This window comes from Gouania willdenowi, chromosome 6, assembly GCF_900634775.1.
Source record: "Gouania willdenowi chromosome 6, fGouWil2.1, whole genome shotgun sequence".
NCBI classification, from domain to species: Eukaryota; Metazoa; Chordata; class Actinopteri; order Blenniiformes; family Gobiesocidae; genus Gouania; species Gouania willdenowi.
The window spans coordinates 43,134,549-43,156,715 of NC_041049.1; the positions used below are offsets into that span (position 1 = coordinate 43,134,549).

Here is a 22,167-nt window from a genome sequence, read left to right on the forward strand (position 1 = left end):
TACTACTTAACACCCCAAAGATGGGAGTTTGAATTTGTTCAAAATGTCTTGGTGTGCTGAATATTTATTTATTTTTTCTTAACAAATAAATATTCTGTTAATCATTGTGAAATGTTCTCCTGTTGTGTGGCGTGGTAGTTCAGCCTCTATTGTTAAAAGTGTATTGGCTATGTTATAACGTGGGTCAGTGGTAGAGTGGGTCGAACCCCCAACCCAATAACAGAAGGGTTCGGTGTTCGAATCCCACTCTAGCCAAATCACTGTCGTTGTGTCCTTGGGCAAGACACTTTACCCACATTGCCTAGTATTAATGTGGTATGAGTGAGTGTTGATGGTGGTCGGACGGCAAATGGCGCACTATGGCCTCGCTTCTGTCAGTCTGCCCCAGGGCAGCTGTGGCTACAATAGTAGCTTACCACCAATATGTTTGGAGTGAAAGAGAAATGCACATCAGTGTAAAGTGCATTGAATGTCTATGAAAAGTGCTATATAAAATAGAATGTATTATTATATATTATTTGACAATTTAATGAAACAGCATAAGTACTTATGGACAGGACCGTCAATGTCTCCTACCTGTAAAGCTGATCAAGAAATAATTGATTTCTTCCTCTTTTTTCCACGGAATAATAAAGATAATCATTTGTATTTTTAATCTTATAAAGCGTGTCTTGGATTCAAACTTTTCTTCCACATCAGCTGCTCAGCACTTTCACAGTCAGTGGGTGAAGAGTCATGTGTGTCTCTGCAGCAGCTTCAGTTACTCAGGAGCATTGGGTGTCCTGTTACACAGAGAAGAACGTCATGGGTGAGAGAATCACAGGCACAGGGTGAGAAGGGAGGAGATGAGATGAGAGGAGAGGAGGAGAAGTTGATGTGAAGGTTTTGAGGAATAGAGAGAAGGTTAGAAAGCACCGTGACAGGGCAGCTGTGATCACTTCCTGTGGTTTGGAAGGAGCTTCAAGGGCATCGAGCAGAACTGAGTTAGAGGAGAAAAGGAGAAGAATTCATCAGAAAAGCCCAGAGTCACTGCTCTGACCTACAGGTAAAGCTGCACCTTTTTTTTTTTTTACATCTTTATGAAAGTATTAAAGCAGTGAATGCTTAGTGTTTCCTCTGCATTAAACCTCAGCTTAAAAAGTCCTCAGAATAAAAATGTTCAAGGACAAAACTACAATAACTTTATGAAGTGTAACACACAGTTCTTATGTTTATGACTGAACCATAATGGCTTTGTTTAATAACACACAAAAGCATTGAGTGCTGCTGTGTTGATATTGTTGTACCCATGTCAGTGTGTGCCACTATATTTGGTTGTTGAACTTTGTCCCACTTGGTGTCTGTTCAGTCATCTGACATGGAAAAAGAAATGCTAGACCAGTCGCTCCAGTCATTATGAGAAATTTAGAAGGTCCAGATACTTGTCATTTTGTGTATATTTTCCTCATTTTATGTATTTTTGTGGTCTTTTTGTATTATTTCATAATTTTGTGGGGGTTGTTTTGTTTTTGTTTTTGTCTTTTTATGTATTTTTATCTCATTTTGTGTGTTTTTGTGGTTGTTGTGAATATTTTTCTATCATTTTGTGAGTTATTTGGTCATATTGTGTTTTTTTTTTTTCTCTCATTTTATGTATTTTGTGGCTGTTTTGTAAATTTTTCTGTTATTTTGTGTATTTTTGTGGTCCATTTTTATACTTTTCTGTCATTTTGTTTATTTGTATCTCATTTCATGTCATTTTGTGGTTGTCTTGTATATTTTTTGTCATGTTGTGGGGCTTTCTAGTCATTTTGTGTATTAATCTCTCATTATGTGTATTCATGTGCTCCTTTTGTGTATTTTTCTTCACTTTAAGACAACCACCTGTGGTCAAGGGCGTCAGTTGGTTTTCAAAAGTGTGGGGGACAGTTACTATTAGCAAAGGTGACTTTTGAGAAGTGCTTGGGACGATGACTATAATTGGTTTTACTTCAGGTAAGGCCACTATAAAATTAGTCTGCGGTGCTTATTTCATATTTTAAGGGATTGTCGTGTATTGAAGAAAAACTTCTTCAAAGCTGACCTGACACTTATATAATAATTACACCCAGGGGCACTGCCAGGGTTTTTGGGCCCCATGAAAAGAAACATTACTGGATCCCCCACTGCCAGCTGTATGGCTGTCAGAAATGTTTTATACTGTTTTACTTAAAACAATGCATTTTAATGATATTTTTGACTATCAATAATTGGGAGGAGAAACACTGAAAATACACAAACTAAATTAGATGCAATAATTTTCTGCAAGAATGTTTCTCTGTATTACAAAATCAATGTATATGTTACGTTTTATGGAAATGTTTCATTTTTTGGATTTCTGCTGTATCCAACATAGATCTGAGCTGTTACTCAGGAAATCCACTTTGATCTCCTGACATGTTTAGGTTGTCAACTGCCAGTCTTCGTCAGAGGTATCTGGTGATAGCTTTGATTTTTCCTTCAAAGGCTGTTGACAGTCAAAGCAGTTCAGGAGATCAAAGTGGATTTCATAAACAGTTGTCTGATTAAATTAAAGTTTAACATACTATCCAAATGAGGGGTTTTCCAGAAAGGAGGTTCAACAAACTCTGAGTTTATAAACTCTGGGTCAACATACCCCGTGATGAAAAACTGTGGGTATCTGATTCCATTACAGCTAAATTCTATTACAGCTGAGTATGTAAAACCTTTGGTTACTTACGTGCACAAGCACGATAAAAAGAAATTATAAATGGAGCAAAAATAACATGAGCTACCATGGCAACCACCACAGAACGCCACTTCAGCAATTATGGTTGCTTAAATTGCCTGTGATGAGTCGCTTGAACATTATCTCACTTTTTGGTTGCTTCATTACTTTACACATACTATTAGACAACAGGGTAATAATATGAATAGAATGTGCCTGCAAAGCCGGGGCTACTGCATAGAGTGGGCTGATCACTTCTTCTCCGGCCATACGTTTACAGCTTTTATCATAGACAGCTCCACTTGTAATTATAGTTTAATTGATCAACTTAGGGGTTATTAAAGGATGAGGTCACTCAAAATATACTTAGAATTTAAAAGGTGTATTCAAGAGGTATGACACTTTCATTTGGCCCCAGTAAGTACAGGAAGTACTTCTCAGTGCAGCCTCGGCTCTACAGACAGTGACGGCCACTTGACGTCGCATCATTTACATTGATTTTGAATGTAATGTTGTCGCCAGAGTCATCTGGACGTCCAAAAAAAAAAAAAGATTCAAACCCATAACCATACGGGTAAGGAAGTGCACTTCCTTACCCGTTGCGCCATAAAATTCAAAGTGCTATGTTTATTCTAAGGTCAATAAGTATACATCCAGTCGTATTTCAGTAATATTAATATATTGCTTTTTGATCTTTTTTTTAAATTGACATATCCCACTTTACATTTGCCACAGGTTTGTAAACAGAGGATTTTACTACAGACGTCAGTAGGCGTTTTAATGCAGATCAACTTTACAGTATCTTTCTCTAAATGCTCTGCATCCACAATGTTATAAAGAAGACTACAGTTTGCAAAAAACGTAAGCACATAACATTTGTAATGATGTGAGCATGTGTGTGGTGTGTGATGTTACTAATGTGTGTCAGAGAAGTGTGCCAATGTAAATTAAAGTATTCCTTTAGAAGCGGTGTTCTTTATGAAGAATGTTACCATGGTGATATACTCATAGTAGAACTTACCTTGTTTTCAGGAATGGAATACTCAATTTCCCTCATTTGAGCCCGAACATAGTCAGAGTTTGAACATAATCCACTTCCTGGAACACTCCTCTGTTGTTTGTTTTCCAGTAATCAAGTATGGCGGAGGCTCATCAGGCGGTGGGCTTCCAGTTCACTGTTCGTCCAGACGGGGTGGACCTTAAACTGAGTCAGGAAGTCATCAAAAACATCTACCTGTCCGGACTGACAGCCTGGAAGAAGAGAGCCATTCAGTTCAAAGTAAATATAGAGCCAGTGGTTAAAAACTGACTCCAAAAACACACAACCTGATACAGGACATTAAAAAACACAAAGGGTCTATGTTACGAAACTAGATAATTATATTCTGGATTAATCTTCGTTAGCGGGCTTCAACTAACCATACATTGTCTGTCAGAGAGAAGCTGTTTTACGAATCTAGATCACAACACGTTGAGTTAAGCTGTTGAATTCAGTCTGGTTAACCGGAGCACTCTAGTGACAGAGGGGGATATTACAGCGTCAGACCAATCACACAAAGGAACTTTAGAATGTTCCAAATGAGGAAAATTCTTTAAAAATATGAAGAATTAAAATCCATAATTCAGACCAAAAACAACACTGTTGCTGCAGTTAAAGCAGAAAGTAATTATTGTAGGAATTGATGAGTGTTAATAATATTTAAGTTAGTGAGCTTATAAACGGGAGAATCAGTTTCACTTTCTCTTCTTTTTTTAACTTGTCTGTGTCTCTGATGCTGCATCCATACAGATCAGCTTGCATCATAAGGGGGAATATATTTATGTTATATTATCTGCAGGACTGAGGGTCTTTGCATCACCACAGAATACATTAATTAATTAATTAATTTATTTATTGTTGCGAAGGCGCCTGATGCACGCAGGCTTTATCAGCTGACTAATTTCATTGATTTTACCTTATCAGTCTACCAGATATAAATCTCTGTATTTCCTAAATGATGTCATTGGTAAATGAAAGGATTGCATCAATGTCTAAGTATTCTCTCTCCTGTCAGCTGTCAGGTCAGATCCACACAGAGACGTGTTCACACATCACAGAACTGATACACAAATGCACAGGAGGACAACAAAAATACACAAGACGTAAATACACAAAAGGACAAAAACAATTTAAAAAAATACACAAGAGGACTACAAATAGAAATAAATATCAATACATGAACAAAAATACACGAAATGACTACAAAAACACAATATATATATATATATATATATATATATATATATATATATATATTAAACATTATATTATATATTAAAAATACACAAAACAATGTCAAAAATAAAGTTACTCTAAAACCCAAGACCAGTCAGAGCGCAAACCTCCACCAAATCTCCTTTTTTCCAGATATTGTCAGTTATTTTATCTAGCTCATTGATCCTTATCGTGGTACCGTGATTAATCATTCACACTTTTAAAAGGCATGAAATGTATTTCTATCCCCATTAATAACCATACAGTAGGTCACAATGTATGAACACTCTATATTTTCAAAAAATTGCAATGAAATATGCAATCTGGATTAAGATCAGTGGGATTATTTAAGAACCAAGTGGATTTAACAGATTCAAATGTAATACAGATTGGTAAATTACAAACCAAGATTTATTTATTTTTTAATTTCGCCAATGATGAGACTAGATACAATCTAGTAAAAATCTGTTAAATTCTTTTGACATGGCAGAGTTAACAAAACACACAAAATGAGAGAAAAAATAAAACAATAAAAAAAACTAATAAAAAAACACAGAATACAAAACACACAAAACTACAACAAAACCCCACAAATCCTTTGTTGTTTCCTGTGTTAAAGCTCACATTGGTCTAAATGCTGACATGAATATTGATCATGTGACTCTGAGATCAGATACAATCACATTTTTGTGGCTGTGATTATAGTTGCCCATTTCTGGTTCTGTTTTTCACAGAATGGCGTTTTGGCCGGAGTCTATCCTGCCAGTCCATCCAGTTGGCTCATTGTTGTGATCTTCATGATGAGCTCCTTGTACACTCCAGTCGATCCCTCGCTGGGAATGATTGATGCCATGAAAGAAAGCCTGCTGCACCAGTCAGTATTCACTCATAGAACTATGGTAGTCCCTGGTAGGCCTGTGCATTGCCATGAATCTGACAACACGATACGATTCACAATTTGCATGTCCGATACTACACAATACAATATACAGTACATCACAAGATATTGTGACATCAATACTTACAAATTTCACCTTTAATATAATTTATTTAACATGTTTTAAACTTGCGAGAACAAGTAAATGATAACTAACTGTAATTCAAGTAAACAAGTGGTATGTTTATCAAACTGTCAAAAAGTTCAACTTTTGCTTCAACAACACATTCAGATTCTGTTAAGTTCTTAAAACCACATGCATCTATAAAAGTTCTTTGTGTGTTTTATGAAAAATCAAATTTTATGCAATCAACTTCCAAGTAAAAATGCATTGAGGAGTGAGTTAGTTTAAGCAGGTGGGAGGGGGTGTGGCTTCCTCCTGCCTTACAGAGGAGTGAGACTGTCCAGTGTCTCTGCTGTACCAGGAATTTGGTCTATGAAACGCACAAAATTCTGACACTTTCAAACTTATAGGTACTGTAGGATATTGAAAAATAAACAATTTATAATTATATTATAACTAAAACAAATAATCAAAATATCAATTCACCCTTGGGTAGGCACTGCCTACCATGACTGCACGTCACTGAGGAGGACATTACGCTGTCATTATCTGTCATTAGCATAAATAAGGTGTCATGAAGGCTGTTGTTAAGTGTCATTCACTAAATTATGACACCTTTGGAGCTATGTTGGCATTTTTTGAGTTAGATGGAGGGATCTAGTGGAATTAGGTATAGGGTTAGGGACAGGGTTGGGGTTAGGAGTTAGGTTTAGGTAGGGTTAGGGTTTTTTTTTTTCAAAATATGTTTATTAATTTTACTTTTTAAATACAATTAACAAAATGGTCATGCTGACATAAACCATGGGATATGAAAAACAATAATAATAACAAGACAATCATACATCCATTCACACACACACACTCATGCCTAGTGAAGCTTGCACGTAAAGACATTATACATTGTTGTACACTGTAACCCATGCCATAGTGAGGTGAGAGAGAATTATAAAAAAAAAACCACTTATTTTGCTATAATGGTCATGTAAGGTTCCCATAACTTTTCAAAGTCCCTTTGTTTTCCTTTCTAGTCCAATGCATTCTGAAGATTCTTTGATCCATTGTTGAATTGAAGGAGCTTCCATCCTCTTCCAGTTTAGGGCAATAACTCTCCTGGCATGCAATAGCCCAAAGTCCAGTAATTTCTTTTGCTTCTTTGTTCTTGCAAAATCTCCTGGGTATATTCCTAGTATGCAAAGCTTGGCTGAAAGGGGAATCTTCACCCTAAAAACTTCTGATAGACATTTGAGCACATCATTCCAGAATTGTAGTATATCTGTACATTCCCATACACAATGTACAAGTGTCCCTTTGTGATCTTGACATTTAGTACGTGTGTCTGGAATATTGCTGGACATGTGATGAAGTATTTCAGGTGTTATATAGATCCTTGTCAACCATTTGTGTTGGAATAACTTTAATCGTGTATTAATTGTTTCTTTTTGAGCCCTCAAACAAGCTTCATTCCAATCTGATTCATCTATATATTCATGTATGTCATTTCTCCAAGCATTTCATTTATCTATTGTTGAATCTGGTGAATTAGACCTGATTAAATTAGAATATTTCGACATCAAACCTTTTTGTTCACACTTTTTGAGAGAAATTTCTTCTATTAGTGATAGATTGGGAATATGTAAAATGTCTTCAGATTTGGATGAGAGAAAACTTTTTAGTTGTAGGTATTTGAAGAAATGCATTGTAGGAATTTGGAACTTATGACACAATTCACCAAACGTAAGCAGTAATCATCCTCATATAAATCTTTAACCGTTTGAACACCCTTCACCTTTTTTTTTTTTTTTTTTCAGGAAAAAAAAAAAAAAAATGAACACCCTTCACCTTCCATAGTTTAAATCCTCCATCCTGTTTGGCAGGTGTGAAGTGTTCATTATTACACAAGGGAGTGAATCGGGATAAATATAAAGGATCATTAATATGTTTATGTGCATTGTGCCACACGATGATAGTGTTTTTTAAAAAGGGATTCTTAGTCTGTTTTTTAAGAGTTTTTAAATTGGCTGAATAAATATAACTATTAAGAGGCAAATCTGGAATGGATTGTTGTTCAATAGTCATCCAAGCTGGAGGTGAGTTTGTGCTGAAATAATGTGAAGCTGATGTTAATTGGGCAGCCATGTAATACCATCTAAGGTTTGGGAGTTGAAGCCCCCCTCTTTCATAGGGCAAGTACAGTAATTTAAACCGAAGCCTCGCTTACTTATTGTTCCATATAAAATTACTGAATGTTTTGTTTAGGTTATCAAAGAATGTTTGTGATAATGGCAGGGGGAGTGTCTGGAAGTAATACAAGAATTTGGGTAAAATTGACATCTTCAGGATATTTATTCGTCCTATCATGGAGATGGGTAAGTTTGACCAATGATTTAAAGTTTCTGTAACCTTGTCTACCAGGGGGTCATAATTAGTAGCAACTATTTTGTTCAAATCGAGTAATTTTGATGCCTAAGTAGTTAAATCCATCTGTGGCAATTGTAAAATTAGTTTTCACTGTAGGATTCTGTCCTCTTCATTAAGAAACAGAAGTATAGATTTACTGTTGTTAATTTTTTATCCAGAAAACGTTCCAAATTCTTCAATTAGGTTCACCAGGTTAGGGATGGTATTTTGATGATTTGATGATTTTTTCCCCCAATAAATACCCCCGATAGTCTCATCTGAGTTCTCACTGCAATGGCTAAAGGTTCCATGGCCAGAGTAAATAGAATTGGGGAGAGCGGGCACCCTTGTCTTGTGGAGCGTTGTAAATTGAAAGGATTTGAGACGTTATTGTTAGTTAAAACTTGAGCAGTAGGGTTTGTACATAGCAACTAGATCCATTTGATAAATTCCTCTCCATAGCCCGTATCTTGGGAGCAGTTTCAGAAGATAACTCTCAATCCTGTCAAATAGGGGTTAGGGTTAGGTTAACAAAGGGTTAGGGAAACAACCCTTAATGACACCTTACTCATGCTAATGACAGGTGTCATCTCATCATGACAGTGTAATGTCAGCTTTGTGTATAAGTGTTACCTTTTTGGTTCAAAAACATGATTAAAAAATCAATTTAGAATTTTTTTGGATCGATACAATTATTGTGCGGTGAAATATCGTGATGTATCGCCAAATCAATTTTTTTCTTACGCTCTTCGTCCCTGTCTCTGCACTGCTGTGTTTGATTTGTTTCTGCCTCTTTTTAAGCAGAGACTACATGTCAGCGCAGTCCAGAGCTGTCCTCAGTGCCATCCTCTTTGCTACGGGTCTGTGGCTCTTCCTCATCTACCTCCTCAGATATAGCCTCAAGGCTCTGCTCTCCTACCACGGGTGGATTTTTGAATCTCATGGGAAAATGAGCACCTCCACCAAAGTGTGGCTGGTACGTTTTTTTGTCCATTAACCTATGAGCAGGGGTGTCAAACTCATTTTAGTTCAAGGGCCAAATATGGACCAGTTTGATCTCAATTGGGCCACAGATTATAGGTGAGGAAAAAGAACAATTTTAACATCCATTGTGCTCTATAGTTTTTAATATCATCAGATCTTTGCTGAGAAAATGATTGATTTTGTAACCAATTTTTGTGAATTTTAAAAGGAGTTTTGTGGAATTGTTTGTTTATTCTGTCCACAATTTGTAATTAAAAATGACTGCATTCATGTGATATAAACAAAGGAAAACTACAAGCCCCTAAAAACATTGCAGAGTTTCATTAAATTAGTGAATATGAGATTTCTACAACTGGAATATTTCATAATTTACACAATAATTCATCTTCTTTTTGTCATTTTTATTGCCTCCTACAAGCCGGATTGGATGATCTAAAGGGCTGAATTTGAGTTTGACACGTGATCTAAAGTATGTCAGCAGAGAATGTGTCTGATCTGCTTCCATGGTTTCCCTCAGAGCCTGGTGAAGATGTTCTCTGGACGTAGACCTCTGCTCTACAGCTTCCAGGCTTCCTTACCCAGACTCCCTGTGCCCAGTGTGGACGACACCATACAAGGGGTGTGTAACAAACGATTAAACGTATAGAACCACTGCTTTCCTGAAACACACACATAACTAACACCATTCACGGGATGTGTAAAAAAACAAACCATCGTAGAAGAACCACTGCTTTCCTGAAACGCAAACTTTAACCAAATATATCATGTGTTACACCAGCTCTACTACACTACTCATTAACCAAAATAACTGAACAGCCGCTCATTAATCAGCAACTCAACAGAGTTCACTTCTACAACAAACACAGCTTCAGTCATATGACTAAAATACAACGTAATTTGAGTCCAATTTTAGTATTTCAGTTATAGTCTAGTTTTTAGTCAACCAAATAACATTACGATTACATATTATACTTATTAAGACTAGAATCTAAAGCAGAAGAGTTTATGCATTTGAAAGAAATTCACTTAGCATTGATCAACCTGATACAGGATGGCATTAATTAATTAATTAATTAAACACACACAGACAGATTTGATCTGATCAATGACAATAACATCACATGATCACATAAGCTCTGATTGGATTTTGTCCCATGTGACAAAATAATAGTTTTTGTTTTTATTAGTCGACAAAAATCTATATACATTTGGATATTGTTTTGGTTAACATATTTTTATTAAGATTAGTGATAGTCTAGTTATGGTCACCTGGAAAAATGTAGTCGTCAAAAACTATGATTCAAATATTTAGTCGACAAGATTAACACTGCAAGTGAAACAACCGAAACACACTGTCATCACTAGCATTTGCAGAATCACAATTAGAGGAAATTGCCAGTGGAGAAAGAAACAGTTTTAAATCATATGAGGCTGATAAGTATTACTAATACTTTTAGTACAATTAATACTGTAATAATATCTGCAGCAGACTTGGACAACTGTTGGCCCTGGGGCCACATGTGGCCTAACCTGGCAAGAGCCAGATTGTTATGTAGCCCTCCGTCTAACTCCAGTTCTTTCTGGTGTTTGTGAACACTGGAGAATCCATCCTGCAGCAAAGGCTACATGTGGCCAACAAAAATATAGAAGCTGGTTACAAAAATACACAAAAATAACAGAAAAAATAAATAGAAAGCAAAAGCACAAAATGGCCACACACAAATTACAGAAAAATACACAAAATGATTCCAAAAAATAACAGAAAATATGCAAAACATCTACAAAAATAAACAAAACTAACAAAATATACAAAACAACAAAAGTACGCAAAAACATAAACAAATAATAAAATACACATGATTCCAAAAAAAACAACAAAACCTTCTTTTTTGTATCAATGCTCAGATTTGTCATATTTCAGAGAGCTGGCATGTACATTAAATATTGTGGCCCTCATATCAGGAAATCCTCTTATTGTGGCCCACACTGTGATAAAAGAGCAAAATTGTGTTTCTCAGTACCTTGAATCAGTTCGACCCCTGCTGGACAAACAACAGTACAACCAGATGGAGATTCTGGCCCAAGATTTCAAAGATTCAAAAGCAGCCCGACTGCAAAGATTCCTCATCCTAAAATCCTGGTGGGCAACAAATTATGTGAGTAACAGAGTTTTTGATTTTTGTTTTTGCATGAGACTACAAAGTAGAAGTGAATTCAGGCTAAAAGCATGTTTTCCTGTGCAGGTCAGTGATTGGTGGGAGGAGTACATTTACCTGAGGGGGCGGAGCCCCATCATGGTCAACAGTAACTTCTACATCATGGTGAGAACAACAGCTAGAATACAGAGAAAAGTGGACTGAATACTAAGCAAAAGTGAAAGTGACAGATTATAGAAATAGTAAAATTACTGAACAAATAGAGAAATTATTCAATCATTATTTATAAATAGACAATTTTTCCTTAAAGAAAAACAATTTTTTTTTTTTTTAGTTTATTTAAAAAAAAATTAAAAAAAAATCTTAAAATGTAGTTAATCCATTCATCAATTCCTCCTGTGTTTAAAAAGAGGCTTGGATTGGATTTAGAGCAGAGGTGTCATGACTGATTTTAGTTCAGGGGCCAAATATAGAGCAGTTTAGGGCCACTAATTCTAGGTTTGAAGGCAATTTTAAGATTATTGTGACCTAGTTGGCACTTCCATGTATAACTACATACTACATACAGTATACAGTATGTAAGGTACTGACAATAATAACAAACTTTTAAAATCCTTGATTTTCCTGAGCTATTTTTTGTGTAACTTAAAGGAATTTTGTGTGACTGATTGTAAGAAATTGTAGTTCAAGGGCCAAACAAGGACCAGTTTGATCTCAAGTGGGCCACAAGTTTTAAGCAGGAAAACAAGCAATTTCACCATTATTTTGCCCTATGAATATATGTACAGTAATGGAAGTTACAGATAATATCCAATTTTTAAATTTCCTTCAGTTTGTGACCAATTTGGGATCACTTTGTGGAATAATTTTAATAAAATTGAAACATTTTGGAAAAGATCAAGATTTGTTTTTCAATATTTTGCAATTAAAAATAACTGCCAGGCATCATGTGATAAAAGCGTGGGAAAACCATAATCTCTGGCAAATATTCTGGACTTTCATTGCATTTATGTATTTGCAATAAATAAGGTGCAAATGTGAATCACTGTGTAAATCACCAAATTATTCAGGAAATATCTCATGCACACTTCCAATGAAATTCTACAATATTTGCAGGGCTCAAAGGTTTTCCTGTGCTTACATCAGACGATGGCATACATTTTAATGTCACAATTGTTGAAAGATCTAAATTTAATTTTACTTAAATTATTCCACAAAATGTCCCCAAAATTGGTTACAAAATCAAGTAAATTTAGCTGATGATCCGATAGAAACTAATTTCTGTCTCTTGTTGCTTGGATGTTGTCGGTGCTCATTGTAGACTAACTCCAAACAGAAAAGATTGGAACAAAAGTAATCATGTGCTTCTGTATATTTGCTTTTAATGTGGTGAGTATTTTGTGTTTTCTATGCTGCCATGTGGATTTTTCCAGGACTTACTGTACATGACACCGACCCACCGACAAGCTGCACGAGCAGGAAACGTGGTCCATGCCATGCTGCAGTATCGACGCAAACTGGAACGAGGAGAACACGCACCGGTACACTCTCATTATTCACCTTTTCTTTTTTTTACAAAGATATATATTGTTGTTTTGAGAAAGTAAACGGTGTGATGTTCCTTCTCAGCTGAGGGCTTTAGGAACCGTCCCCATGTGCTCCACTCAGATGGAACGGATGTTCAACACCACTCGCATCCCTGGGATTGAAACAGGTTCGAGGCTCGCAAAACATCTTTTCCACTTCCAATACGATACCAGTTTTGTATGAAGGTAGATACTGTATGTTGCAAAATGGAAGAGCTTGTAGAATGTGATGTGAGCTTGTGTATTAAAAAAAAGGCAGTGGCTATCCGTACGGTTGCCGTATCAATATATTGTACCGACATTCTATCTGTACACAGCGCCCCTATTTTGCCAGTTTAGGTCATGTGATAGGTCAGTCATTGGTCAGTTTAGGTCACGTGACTAAGACTAAACCTAAACCTAACCTTAAAAATTGTTGCGATATTTGGTTGTAACCTAACCCTAACCGTAACCCGAAGACGCGACATACTTGTACTTCGGTAACTGTACCAATAGCACCAGGGGTTGTCTGTACGGTAACTGTACAAATAGACACTTTCAAAAAAAAAAAAAAAAATCCACACTTGTGAAATAAATTTAATGTCACACGTGCAGTGTTGGGAACGTTACTTTAAAAAAGTAATTAGTTATAGTTACTCACTACTTGTTCAAAAAAGTAACTGCGTTAGTAACTAAATTACTCTATAATAAAAGTAACTATTTGCGTTACTATTAAAAAAAAAAAGTTGCTCTATGTTGAATAACTCATATTTTTTAGATGGATGTGTCGTGAGGTGCTTCATTAATTTTGAGTTGCTTACAATGGATGTGGACAAAGTCTTCACTCCTGGATATAATGAACACTTCACATACACGTTCTTGCCTTTGACCACAATTAATTTAAAGTAGTGTTTGTATCGTCACCTTAAAAATGCCAACTTTTCATCAGATTGCTCCACGCTCACCATCTCTGCTGCTTCATCCAATCTGTAGTGTGTGTGTGTGTGTGTGTGTGTGTGTCGCATGTGCTGGCATGTCGCCTTAGCCAATCATAACCGCTCACCTTGTTTTTAACTCGCCTCCTCACTACAGCTGAGTCAGAAGCCGGGGATGCTTTCGGATAACATTTTATTAAATCAATGCATGTAACGCCCCACATTTAAAGTTCAGTGACGATAACGGCGTTGTAACAGCGTAAAAAGTAATTAGTTAGATTATCCCGTTACTGAAAAACAAACGCCGTTACATAACACGTTATTTTAAACGCCGTTATTCCAAACACTGCATGTGTGATCTGAATGTGAAGTCACAGAAAAAATATTCACAAATGTGTAGCCTGATAGTTACGCAAGTAATGTGACAGTTGCAAACTTGTAATCCAACATTTGTTCGCATTTTTTTTTTTACTTGCATCAACCACCTCTCCGTTATAACTTCTTGAATCTGCTGCTACAGATGCACAAACTACTTTTCTCGCATGAATCTGCGCTGCTTGAGTTTTGCGACACATTTTGTAAGACGTCTGTAGCGAAACAGATTTATTACACGTGTGTGGATTTTTTACACAAGCTCACATTACTTTCGACAAGCTCTCACATCGCATTCTACAAGCTCTCCCATTTTACAACATATCTACCTTCATAGTTATGCAACCTCGTGTATTGGCCGATACCGATATTGATCCGTTAAGATCAAGTGATATTATTTTAAGAGAACGCAATAGTTGAGATGTAGACATAAGAAAAACTTACCCATTTATTATTAACCAATGATAGAAAAATAATAATAATTTAAACCAGATTTTTTAAATCAAGATGTTTCAGGCAACCCTGATAGCCTGATTATTTGCTGATATCGGGCCGATTTAAATATCAGATTGGGACACCCCTAGTTTAAACTTTCATTGGGGAACAGCTTTTTAAATTCAAGCCATGTTTAGAAATGGTTGGAATCTCTTCTTTAATCTCAGAGATCTCCTTCTGCTCAGGCTTTCATTTTATTGTCTAGTATGTAGTATTTGGGCAACAATATTTTATCGTCTCGTATCCGACATTTGAGCAGACATCGTGCAGCACCTGACCGATCGTAAGCACCTGGTAGTCTACCACAAAGGCCGGTTCTTCCAGGTGTGGCTGTACACTGGGGGGCGGCATCTCTTACCAAGTGAGCTTGAGACCCAATTTCAACGAATCCTCAACGATCCATCGGAGCCTCAACCAGGAGAGCTGAAACTGGCTGCTCTGACTGCAGGGAGCAGGTACACAGTTTTTAGAAACCCTATCCATCTTATTCCAGCAGATATATAGCAATATTAGGCTAAGATTTCTGGAAGAAAGCATGAACATATGTACATGGGGTTTTTTTAGTCCAAGATTGCTGTCATTCGTATTCATAAATTAAAATCTTACCTTAACTTTGATTTTGTTTGACGTAGAAACATGATCATGATCTTTGTGGCAAAATGTAGGTTTTTGGGGACAGGGATTGTCATGAAATAGCTTTAAATGCTATAAATTGTATATAGAGCAAGATCCAATATGGCAACCATCTGTTTGACAAAATTTGACAAACCTGTATAACTTCAATATTGTTCCCACTTAAAATTTGCAATGAAAATAGGAGTTGTGATGCATCAAGTTGACTGAAAATTTGCAACATTGATTTCTTTCTCAGTCATCAGCACATATCAAAATACCTGTATTTTAAGGCATTTCATTACAATCCTTGGCCCCAAAAACCTTCATTTTTCCACACAGATCATGTTTCTACGTCAAACAGAACCAAAATTTTGGTCAGATCGAAATTTGTAATACGGATGGCGGCCATCTTGGACTTTGCTCTGAACACAATTTTTGGTATTTTAAGATATGTTATTGAATTTCTTGACCCCGAAAACCTATAATTTGTCACTGAGATCATGCCTCTATGTCAAATAAAACCAAAGCTATGACAAAATATCCAATTTTCTATACAGACGATGGCCATCTTGGGTTTTTTTTATTTTGAGTGGGAACCGTTGGTTTTCCAGAGTGAATCACATTAAAAATGGATTCAGCATACTCAAAAAGCCCCATGTACAAATGTTCATGCTTTCTTCCATAGTGAACATCTTTTTGACATACCTGCCGGGCTATGTCCAACACTCACTCCGTCTCCTTCTTTCCTCTACTTTGGTAGAGTTCCTTGGGCTCGAGCTCGGATCAGGCATTTCAGCCACGGAGTTAACAAAGTATCCCTCGATGCCATTGAATCGGCAGCTTTCTTCCTGGCTTTGGACGATGAGCCTCAGGGCTACGACACGGGAACGTTCAACTCCCTCGACAGTTACGCTAAATCCCTGTTGCACGGGAAATGTTACGACAGGTAGAAAGATTAACTTCCTGCTTTCGGTGCTCTCTCCTTAAAGCACTGGCACCTTTATTTTCCCTTTGCAGATGGTTCGACAAGTCGTTCACACTCATCTCGTATCCTAATGGAAAAATGGGCATCAACGCTGAACATTCGTGGGCCGACGCTCCAATCGTAGGACACATGTGGGAGGTAGGATTGCAGGTTCTCATGCTAACCCCCGGTGATCTAAGATTATTCATATTATATCTGTGTTCGTACAGTACGTCCTTGCCACAGACTGCTTCCACCTGGGCTACACGGAGGAAGGACACTGTAAAGGGGACGTGAACAAAGGTCTGCCCCATCCCACACGCCTCCAGTGGCAGATACCAAAGGAGGTAAACATCATTCATTCGCCGCCAATATCTGATGTGATCTGAAGGTGATGATGCACGATACTGAATTTTTTTTATCATGAAACAAAGCTGAAAATTATGCGACATCAGTAATAATTTCGTGTGCAAAATAATAAAAAAAAATCTTCAATTTACGTCATCATGTAAAACACGTCATATTTATTCATGACACCCGTTTTTAAACCAAACAATGAAGATGCTTGCAGCCAATCCTACTTAAAACACTTACTATTTACATTTTACATTTGAGTGGTTAAAAAGCATTTTTATAAGATCTGAACCAGGGGCTCGCTCTAATTTGTGTGGTCCCCAAAGCCCATGCACTAACGACTTAGAAAAAAACACCATATCAAATTATAGAAACAACAAACAAAATGACATAAAATGACAACACAAATGACTCCAAAAACCTAAGTGATAACAAAATGACTCATCTATCTATCTATCTATAAAGCAAGGAAGGAATGTCTGTCTGTGTGTCTGTGGCTCAAATATCTCTGCGGTTCAGAGACAGACAGAGCTGAGACTTTCAACATGGCTGCTGCTTGGTTCAAGGGTGTGCGACGCCAACGTCGGATTAGTTTGGACTGCAATGACACCGTTAATAAATTATTTCTTAAATGCATTCTCAGAGCAGCTCGATGTTAAGAAATGTTTTGATGTCACAGGTTCTCTTAAATAAAGCAAGTTCTTTGCTGATGATGACGTCATAGGTTCCCAAGCCTGGATGAAGGAGGAGGGTTGGACATGAGCAATTCCACCCCACATAAGTCTTTTAATTAATTAAATTTGATATTCTAATATTTAACGAAAAAATAAATAATTATGTAATGTGGGTCTATTCTAAAGCATCAAAGTCATAAAGTAATTAGATAACAAACAGTAAGGTCTTTTACCTGCTTTCTGTGAAGTGTCTTGCGATAACACGTGTTATGAATTGGCGCTATACAAATTAAGATCGATTGATTAGTGAAGTTATTTTGAGATGTAATGGCCTCTTTCAATGGCAAAATAAAAAAAGAAGAATCAACAGAAAAAAGTTCATTTGTAGTTCTAACTCTCTCTCTCAGCAAGCTGCAGATGTATGCTAGCCTATAATACAGTGCTAAATATGTACATACTTCCTATGGGCACTGCACTAGTAACACAAAAACAACAAAAACCCTAGATTGTCAGGGAAATACACAAAATGACTTCAAAAACACACAAACGAACAAAAAAACAAAACAAACAAAAAATAAATAAAATGAGACAAAAATCCAATCAAGAAGCACAAAATAATATAAAATAACACCAAATCACATAAAACGACACCAATGACACACAAAACAACAAAAAACATGTTTTCCCCCCCTGTATTATTGCTCACATTGGTCATTATTTTAAATGCTGACATGAATGTTGATAATGTGGCCCTCGCATCAGATACAGTGACATTTTTCAGCCCCCACTGTTGCCCACCTCTGACCTAAACATTCTACAAACAGTATATGAATAAAAAAACCAAACCGTTTGAAAATCAGTTAACTAAGTGATAAAATGCACTTTGAGATTGATGAGTGTCTGTTCTTTCTGTTGATTTACACACTTTCCTGCAGTCTGCTCCCCACATACAAGATGGCACTGCTTAGTCCCGCCTCTCCACGGGCGATGAGGCAGTTACGTATATGACATCTATAAGTTAATCAATAAAGTAAAGCCTGTTATTTTATCGGTTAATTATATCGGCGTAATGACCGACACTTAATTTAAAAGCCGATACTGTACTGATAATATTGTGCATCACTAGTGCTGATCATATTTAAAATGTGTTCTCCCCAGTGTCAGGACGCCATTGAGTCTTCGTACTTGTCAGCTAAGAAAATCGCCGAAGACGTGGATTTCCACGGCCGTTTGTTCACGGAGTTTGGAAAAGGTTTGATCAAGAAGTGCAGAACCAGCCCTGATGCCTTCATTCAGTTAGCTCTGCAGCTAGCGCAGTTCAGGGTACACACACACACCAAGTCTCGATGATATATGTAATAGTCCTACATCAACCCACAATGACTCTGTCTGCTCTATAGGACCAGGGCGTGTTCTGTCTGACTTATGAGTCGTCCATGACTCGCATGTTCAGAGATGGACGGACGGAGACCGTTCGCTCCTGTACCAATGAGGCTGTGGCTTTTGTCAGGGCCATGGAAGACTGTGGAGCAACGGTACTGCCATCACAGAGAAACACCACACAACAGGAAACCCATCCAAAAACTACCAACATCTAGTAAAATACTAATGTCCAGACGAGCAGTCAGAATCAGATATACTTTATTTATCCCAGGGGGAAATTCACCAACCTTTTAGAAACTGTGAGCTACTTTATATAACTGTACCAGTGTGGAAAGAGCTTATCAAATACTAAATGTGACTGTTTCACTTTAATTAGAGGGTAAGATGATAAGGAAGGCTAGCAGTAACTTAAAAAGGTAGGAAATGTTTAAGTTTCAACATGAAACACTTTATTTCTTCTAATTTATAGAAGTGTTTAATTTTCATTACATTTCATAGAAAATAATCTTCCTATATTACAAGCTACTTAAAAGCACACTGTGTAACTTTTGGCCACTAGTGCCGCGAGACTTAACAAAGTCAGTCGGCCAGCCTCCCTTGTCTTTTGATTGTGTATGTGTACTTTTTCATGATATTCTAAATTTTTTTAGATGTACCTGTACTTGTTCTCGCAAGAAAAAAATGGTATTTCATACCATTTTGTACTTGTAAAGGTGAAATCAGTAGTTATTGATATAACGATGTATAAAGTATTGTTTAGTATCAGAATATATTTGATCATGGAATCGTGAATCATATCATCAGATTAATGGCAATTTACACCCCGAGTAAACATAATTGAATTTACTCATTTTAAAAGTTTTTCTTGCTAACAAGCTTTTGTTTAATTTGTGGTTTTCACGTGAATATATTTTCCTCTGTTTTATTAGAATTAATCTATTTGCCAAAAGTTCCATACAGTCCCAGTAACTGTTCTTACTCAATGAACAGATGAACTATTGTTTTTTTTTTTTTTTTCACGGCTGTATTTTCATTCTTTAACTACAAGATGAGCAGTTCATTGATCTGTTATTGTGTTTGTGGGGGGGGTTGAAGTGACACACAACATTGTCATAACAAAGTCAGATTGTGTTGTTGTGGACTCAGACAAGACAATGAACTCTGATGTTCAGGCAGGGTGACACTGACACTCATGCACTTGTGTAAATAGTAAAAAACATGTTGATGTGATGTAAATGTCATATGAAACAGATCTGTTTGTGTTGGTCAGAATGCCCAAAGGCTGGCACTGTTTCGAAGGGCTGCAGATAAGCATCAAAACATGTACCGTCTCGCCATGACTGGTTCTGGCATCGACCGACACCTCTTCTGTCTCTACATCGTGTCCAAATATCTTGACATTGACTCCCCGTTTCTAAAAAAGGTGAATCATTGATCGCTTTAGTTAAACCCGAATCTCTATTCTTTCTTCTTTCTGATCTTCTCTTGTATCTTGTGCTTCTCTAGGTTCTCTCAGAGCCGTGGAAGTTGTCCACCAGCCAAACACCTCAGCAACAGCTCAACTTAGTCGACATCAACAAGTTTCCAAAGTATGTCAGCGGGGGAGGAGGTTTTGGTCCGGTAAGTTGATTCAGAGACACTTAGAGGCAGAGGTATGGACTCAAGTCACATGACTTGGACACGAATCACAAATTTGATGACTTTAGACTCGACAAAATAATTAAGGACCTGCAACTCGACTTTGACTTGAAAACGACTCGTGACTTAACTCAGACTTTAGTCTATTGACTCTGGAAGACTTGACTTCCTACTGTTCAATGATAAAATGAATGATCAATGTCTGCTCCAACCTCTGCGGAACAGCACTCTGCCATCCGAAGGCATATGGGACTTCGATTGACAGGTCTACCTTTAAACAAACCGACAGCCAAACAGGAAGCAGCTAAAATCATTAAAGTGGGTTGAGTACGTGCTCACATTAGCAGAGAAAATGATTCCAAGAGTGATATCCTCTGGATTGAAGATTATACCGTGATTAGTAATTGATTTGGAAAAATTATACCTGGTTCTAGTTCCCAGTGTGATTGTTTGTTTGGTTAACAGAGGAACATTTTAAAATGATACTGGATTGATTTGTTTATAAAAGTAAAAATCAGATTATATCACTGTTAATACAAATATGTTCTCTGTTCAAGTAATTCATTGTTTATATCAGTTGACTATACTCTATTAATGACTTGTTAAAACTTGTAAATTAAAGTTGAGGAGTTATGACTGGGACTAGAATGTCTTGACTCGGGACTTTAGTGACTTGAGACTTACGAAGCAGTGACTTGTTCCCACCACTAGAGGCTGTTTGTCTTGGTGCAAAGTCCAATATATAACTAAAACCACTGCTCTTCTTCCCCATCCTCAGGTGGCAGACGATGGTTACGGTGTGTCGTACATCATCGTTGGAGAGAATCTCATCACATTCCACATCTCCTGTAAATTCTCCTGTCCGGATACTGTAAGAGTTTAAAATGAGTTTGTGGCGTTGAAGTTAACAGGATCGTCTGTGGGTGGTGCTAACGTCTGTCTTTGTGGGTTTACAGGACTCGTCTAGGTTTGGTGAGAACATTCACAAAGCAATGCTGGATATCCAAGGTCTGTTCAGGCCTGAGAACGACAGGAATGGAGCAGAGATCCAAGCGAAGGCTGTGCCAATGGAAAATGGAAATGGGAAGAAGCACATCTGACAGGCATTATGGGAGAGTTTCATTCCACTCCAAAGGGAAAACCTCACATGGCTCCTTTTCAACTTGATTTATTTTGCACTTATTAAAGCTGCCGTGTTTGCTGCTAACAGTGGATCCTTTAAAAATATTTGTGGTCTTTGGTTTGTGTATATTGCATTTGTAAATACAGAATTCTATTCTAGTATTTAGTACTAATTTGATGTTGTCGGTTGTTTTTTCAGTGATTACAATAAAAAGCTCGTCAACAATATAAAAATCCACTTATTTTGATTTCTCTTAAAAACTTGGAATTATTCATGTGACAATGAGAATATTCAAATGCACCACAACATAAAGCCATTAGAGCTGGGCAATATGGACCAAAATCCAGATCTCCATATTTTGTTCTCAAAACAGTGACATACGATATAAACCTTGATATTTTGCTTTGAAATAACGTTTTAGTTGAAATAAAGGGGAAATAAAAATTTAATTTCAATGAAATGCACCTCTTAAAGAGCCAGGATAAGCTAAGTCCTATTTAAGTGTTTATTAGTACATGTTGGGACAATACAAAAGATAAAGCAATATATG

At 36.9% G+C, this 22,167-nt stretch overlaps 1 protein-coding gene across 2 annotated transcripts; it reads left to right on the forward strand.

The window, feature by feature from the left end:
* The first annotated feature begins 771 nt into the window (after positions 1-771).
* Positions 772-21,844, forward strand: cpt1b (carnitine palmitoyltransferase 1B (muscle)). Of its 2 annotated transcripts, none has more exons than XM_028448240.1 (19): positions 772-1,045; positions 3,837-3,986; positions 5,696-5,835; positions 9,161-9,335; positions 9,861-9,962; positions 11,362-11,499; positions 11,587-11,664; positions 12,933-13,040; positions 13,129-13,213; positions 15,126-15,321; positions 16,242-16,427; positions 16,499-16,604; positions 16,676-16,792; positions 18,632-18,796; positions 18,874-19,008; positions 20,127-20,279; positions 20,363-20,476; positions 21,273-21,365; positions 21,451-21,844. In XM_028448240.1, the coding sequence occupies exons 2-19, from the start codon at positions 3,846-3,848 to the stop codon at positions 21,592-21,594; spliced, it is 2,376 nt and encodes a 791-aa protein (XP_028304041.1). In that variant the 5' UTR covers positions 772-1,045; positions 3,837-3,845; the 3' UTR covers positions 21,595-21,844. The 2 variants fall into 2 exon arrangements, with proteins under 2 accessions (XP_028304041.1, XP_028304042.1); XM_028448241.1 differs by having other exon boundaries at positions 774-1,045; positions 9,164-9,335.
* The last annotated feature ends 323 nt before the right edge of the window (positions 21,845-22,167 follow it).

Coding starts and splice junctions, on each gene's coding strand:
- cpt1b (XM_028448240.1), top strand. CDS start 3,846: ATGGCGGAGGCTCATCAGGCGGTGGGCTTCCAGTTCACTGTTCGTCCA. Junction 5,836..9,160: donor AAAGAAAGCCTGCTGCACCA/GTCAGTATTCAC, acceptor CCTCTTTTTAAG/CAGAGACTACATGTCAGCGC. Junction 16,428..16,498: donor CACGGGAAATGTTACGACAG/GTAGAAAGATTA, acceptor TTCCCTTTGCAG/ATGGTTCGACAAGTCGTTCA.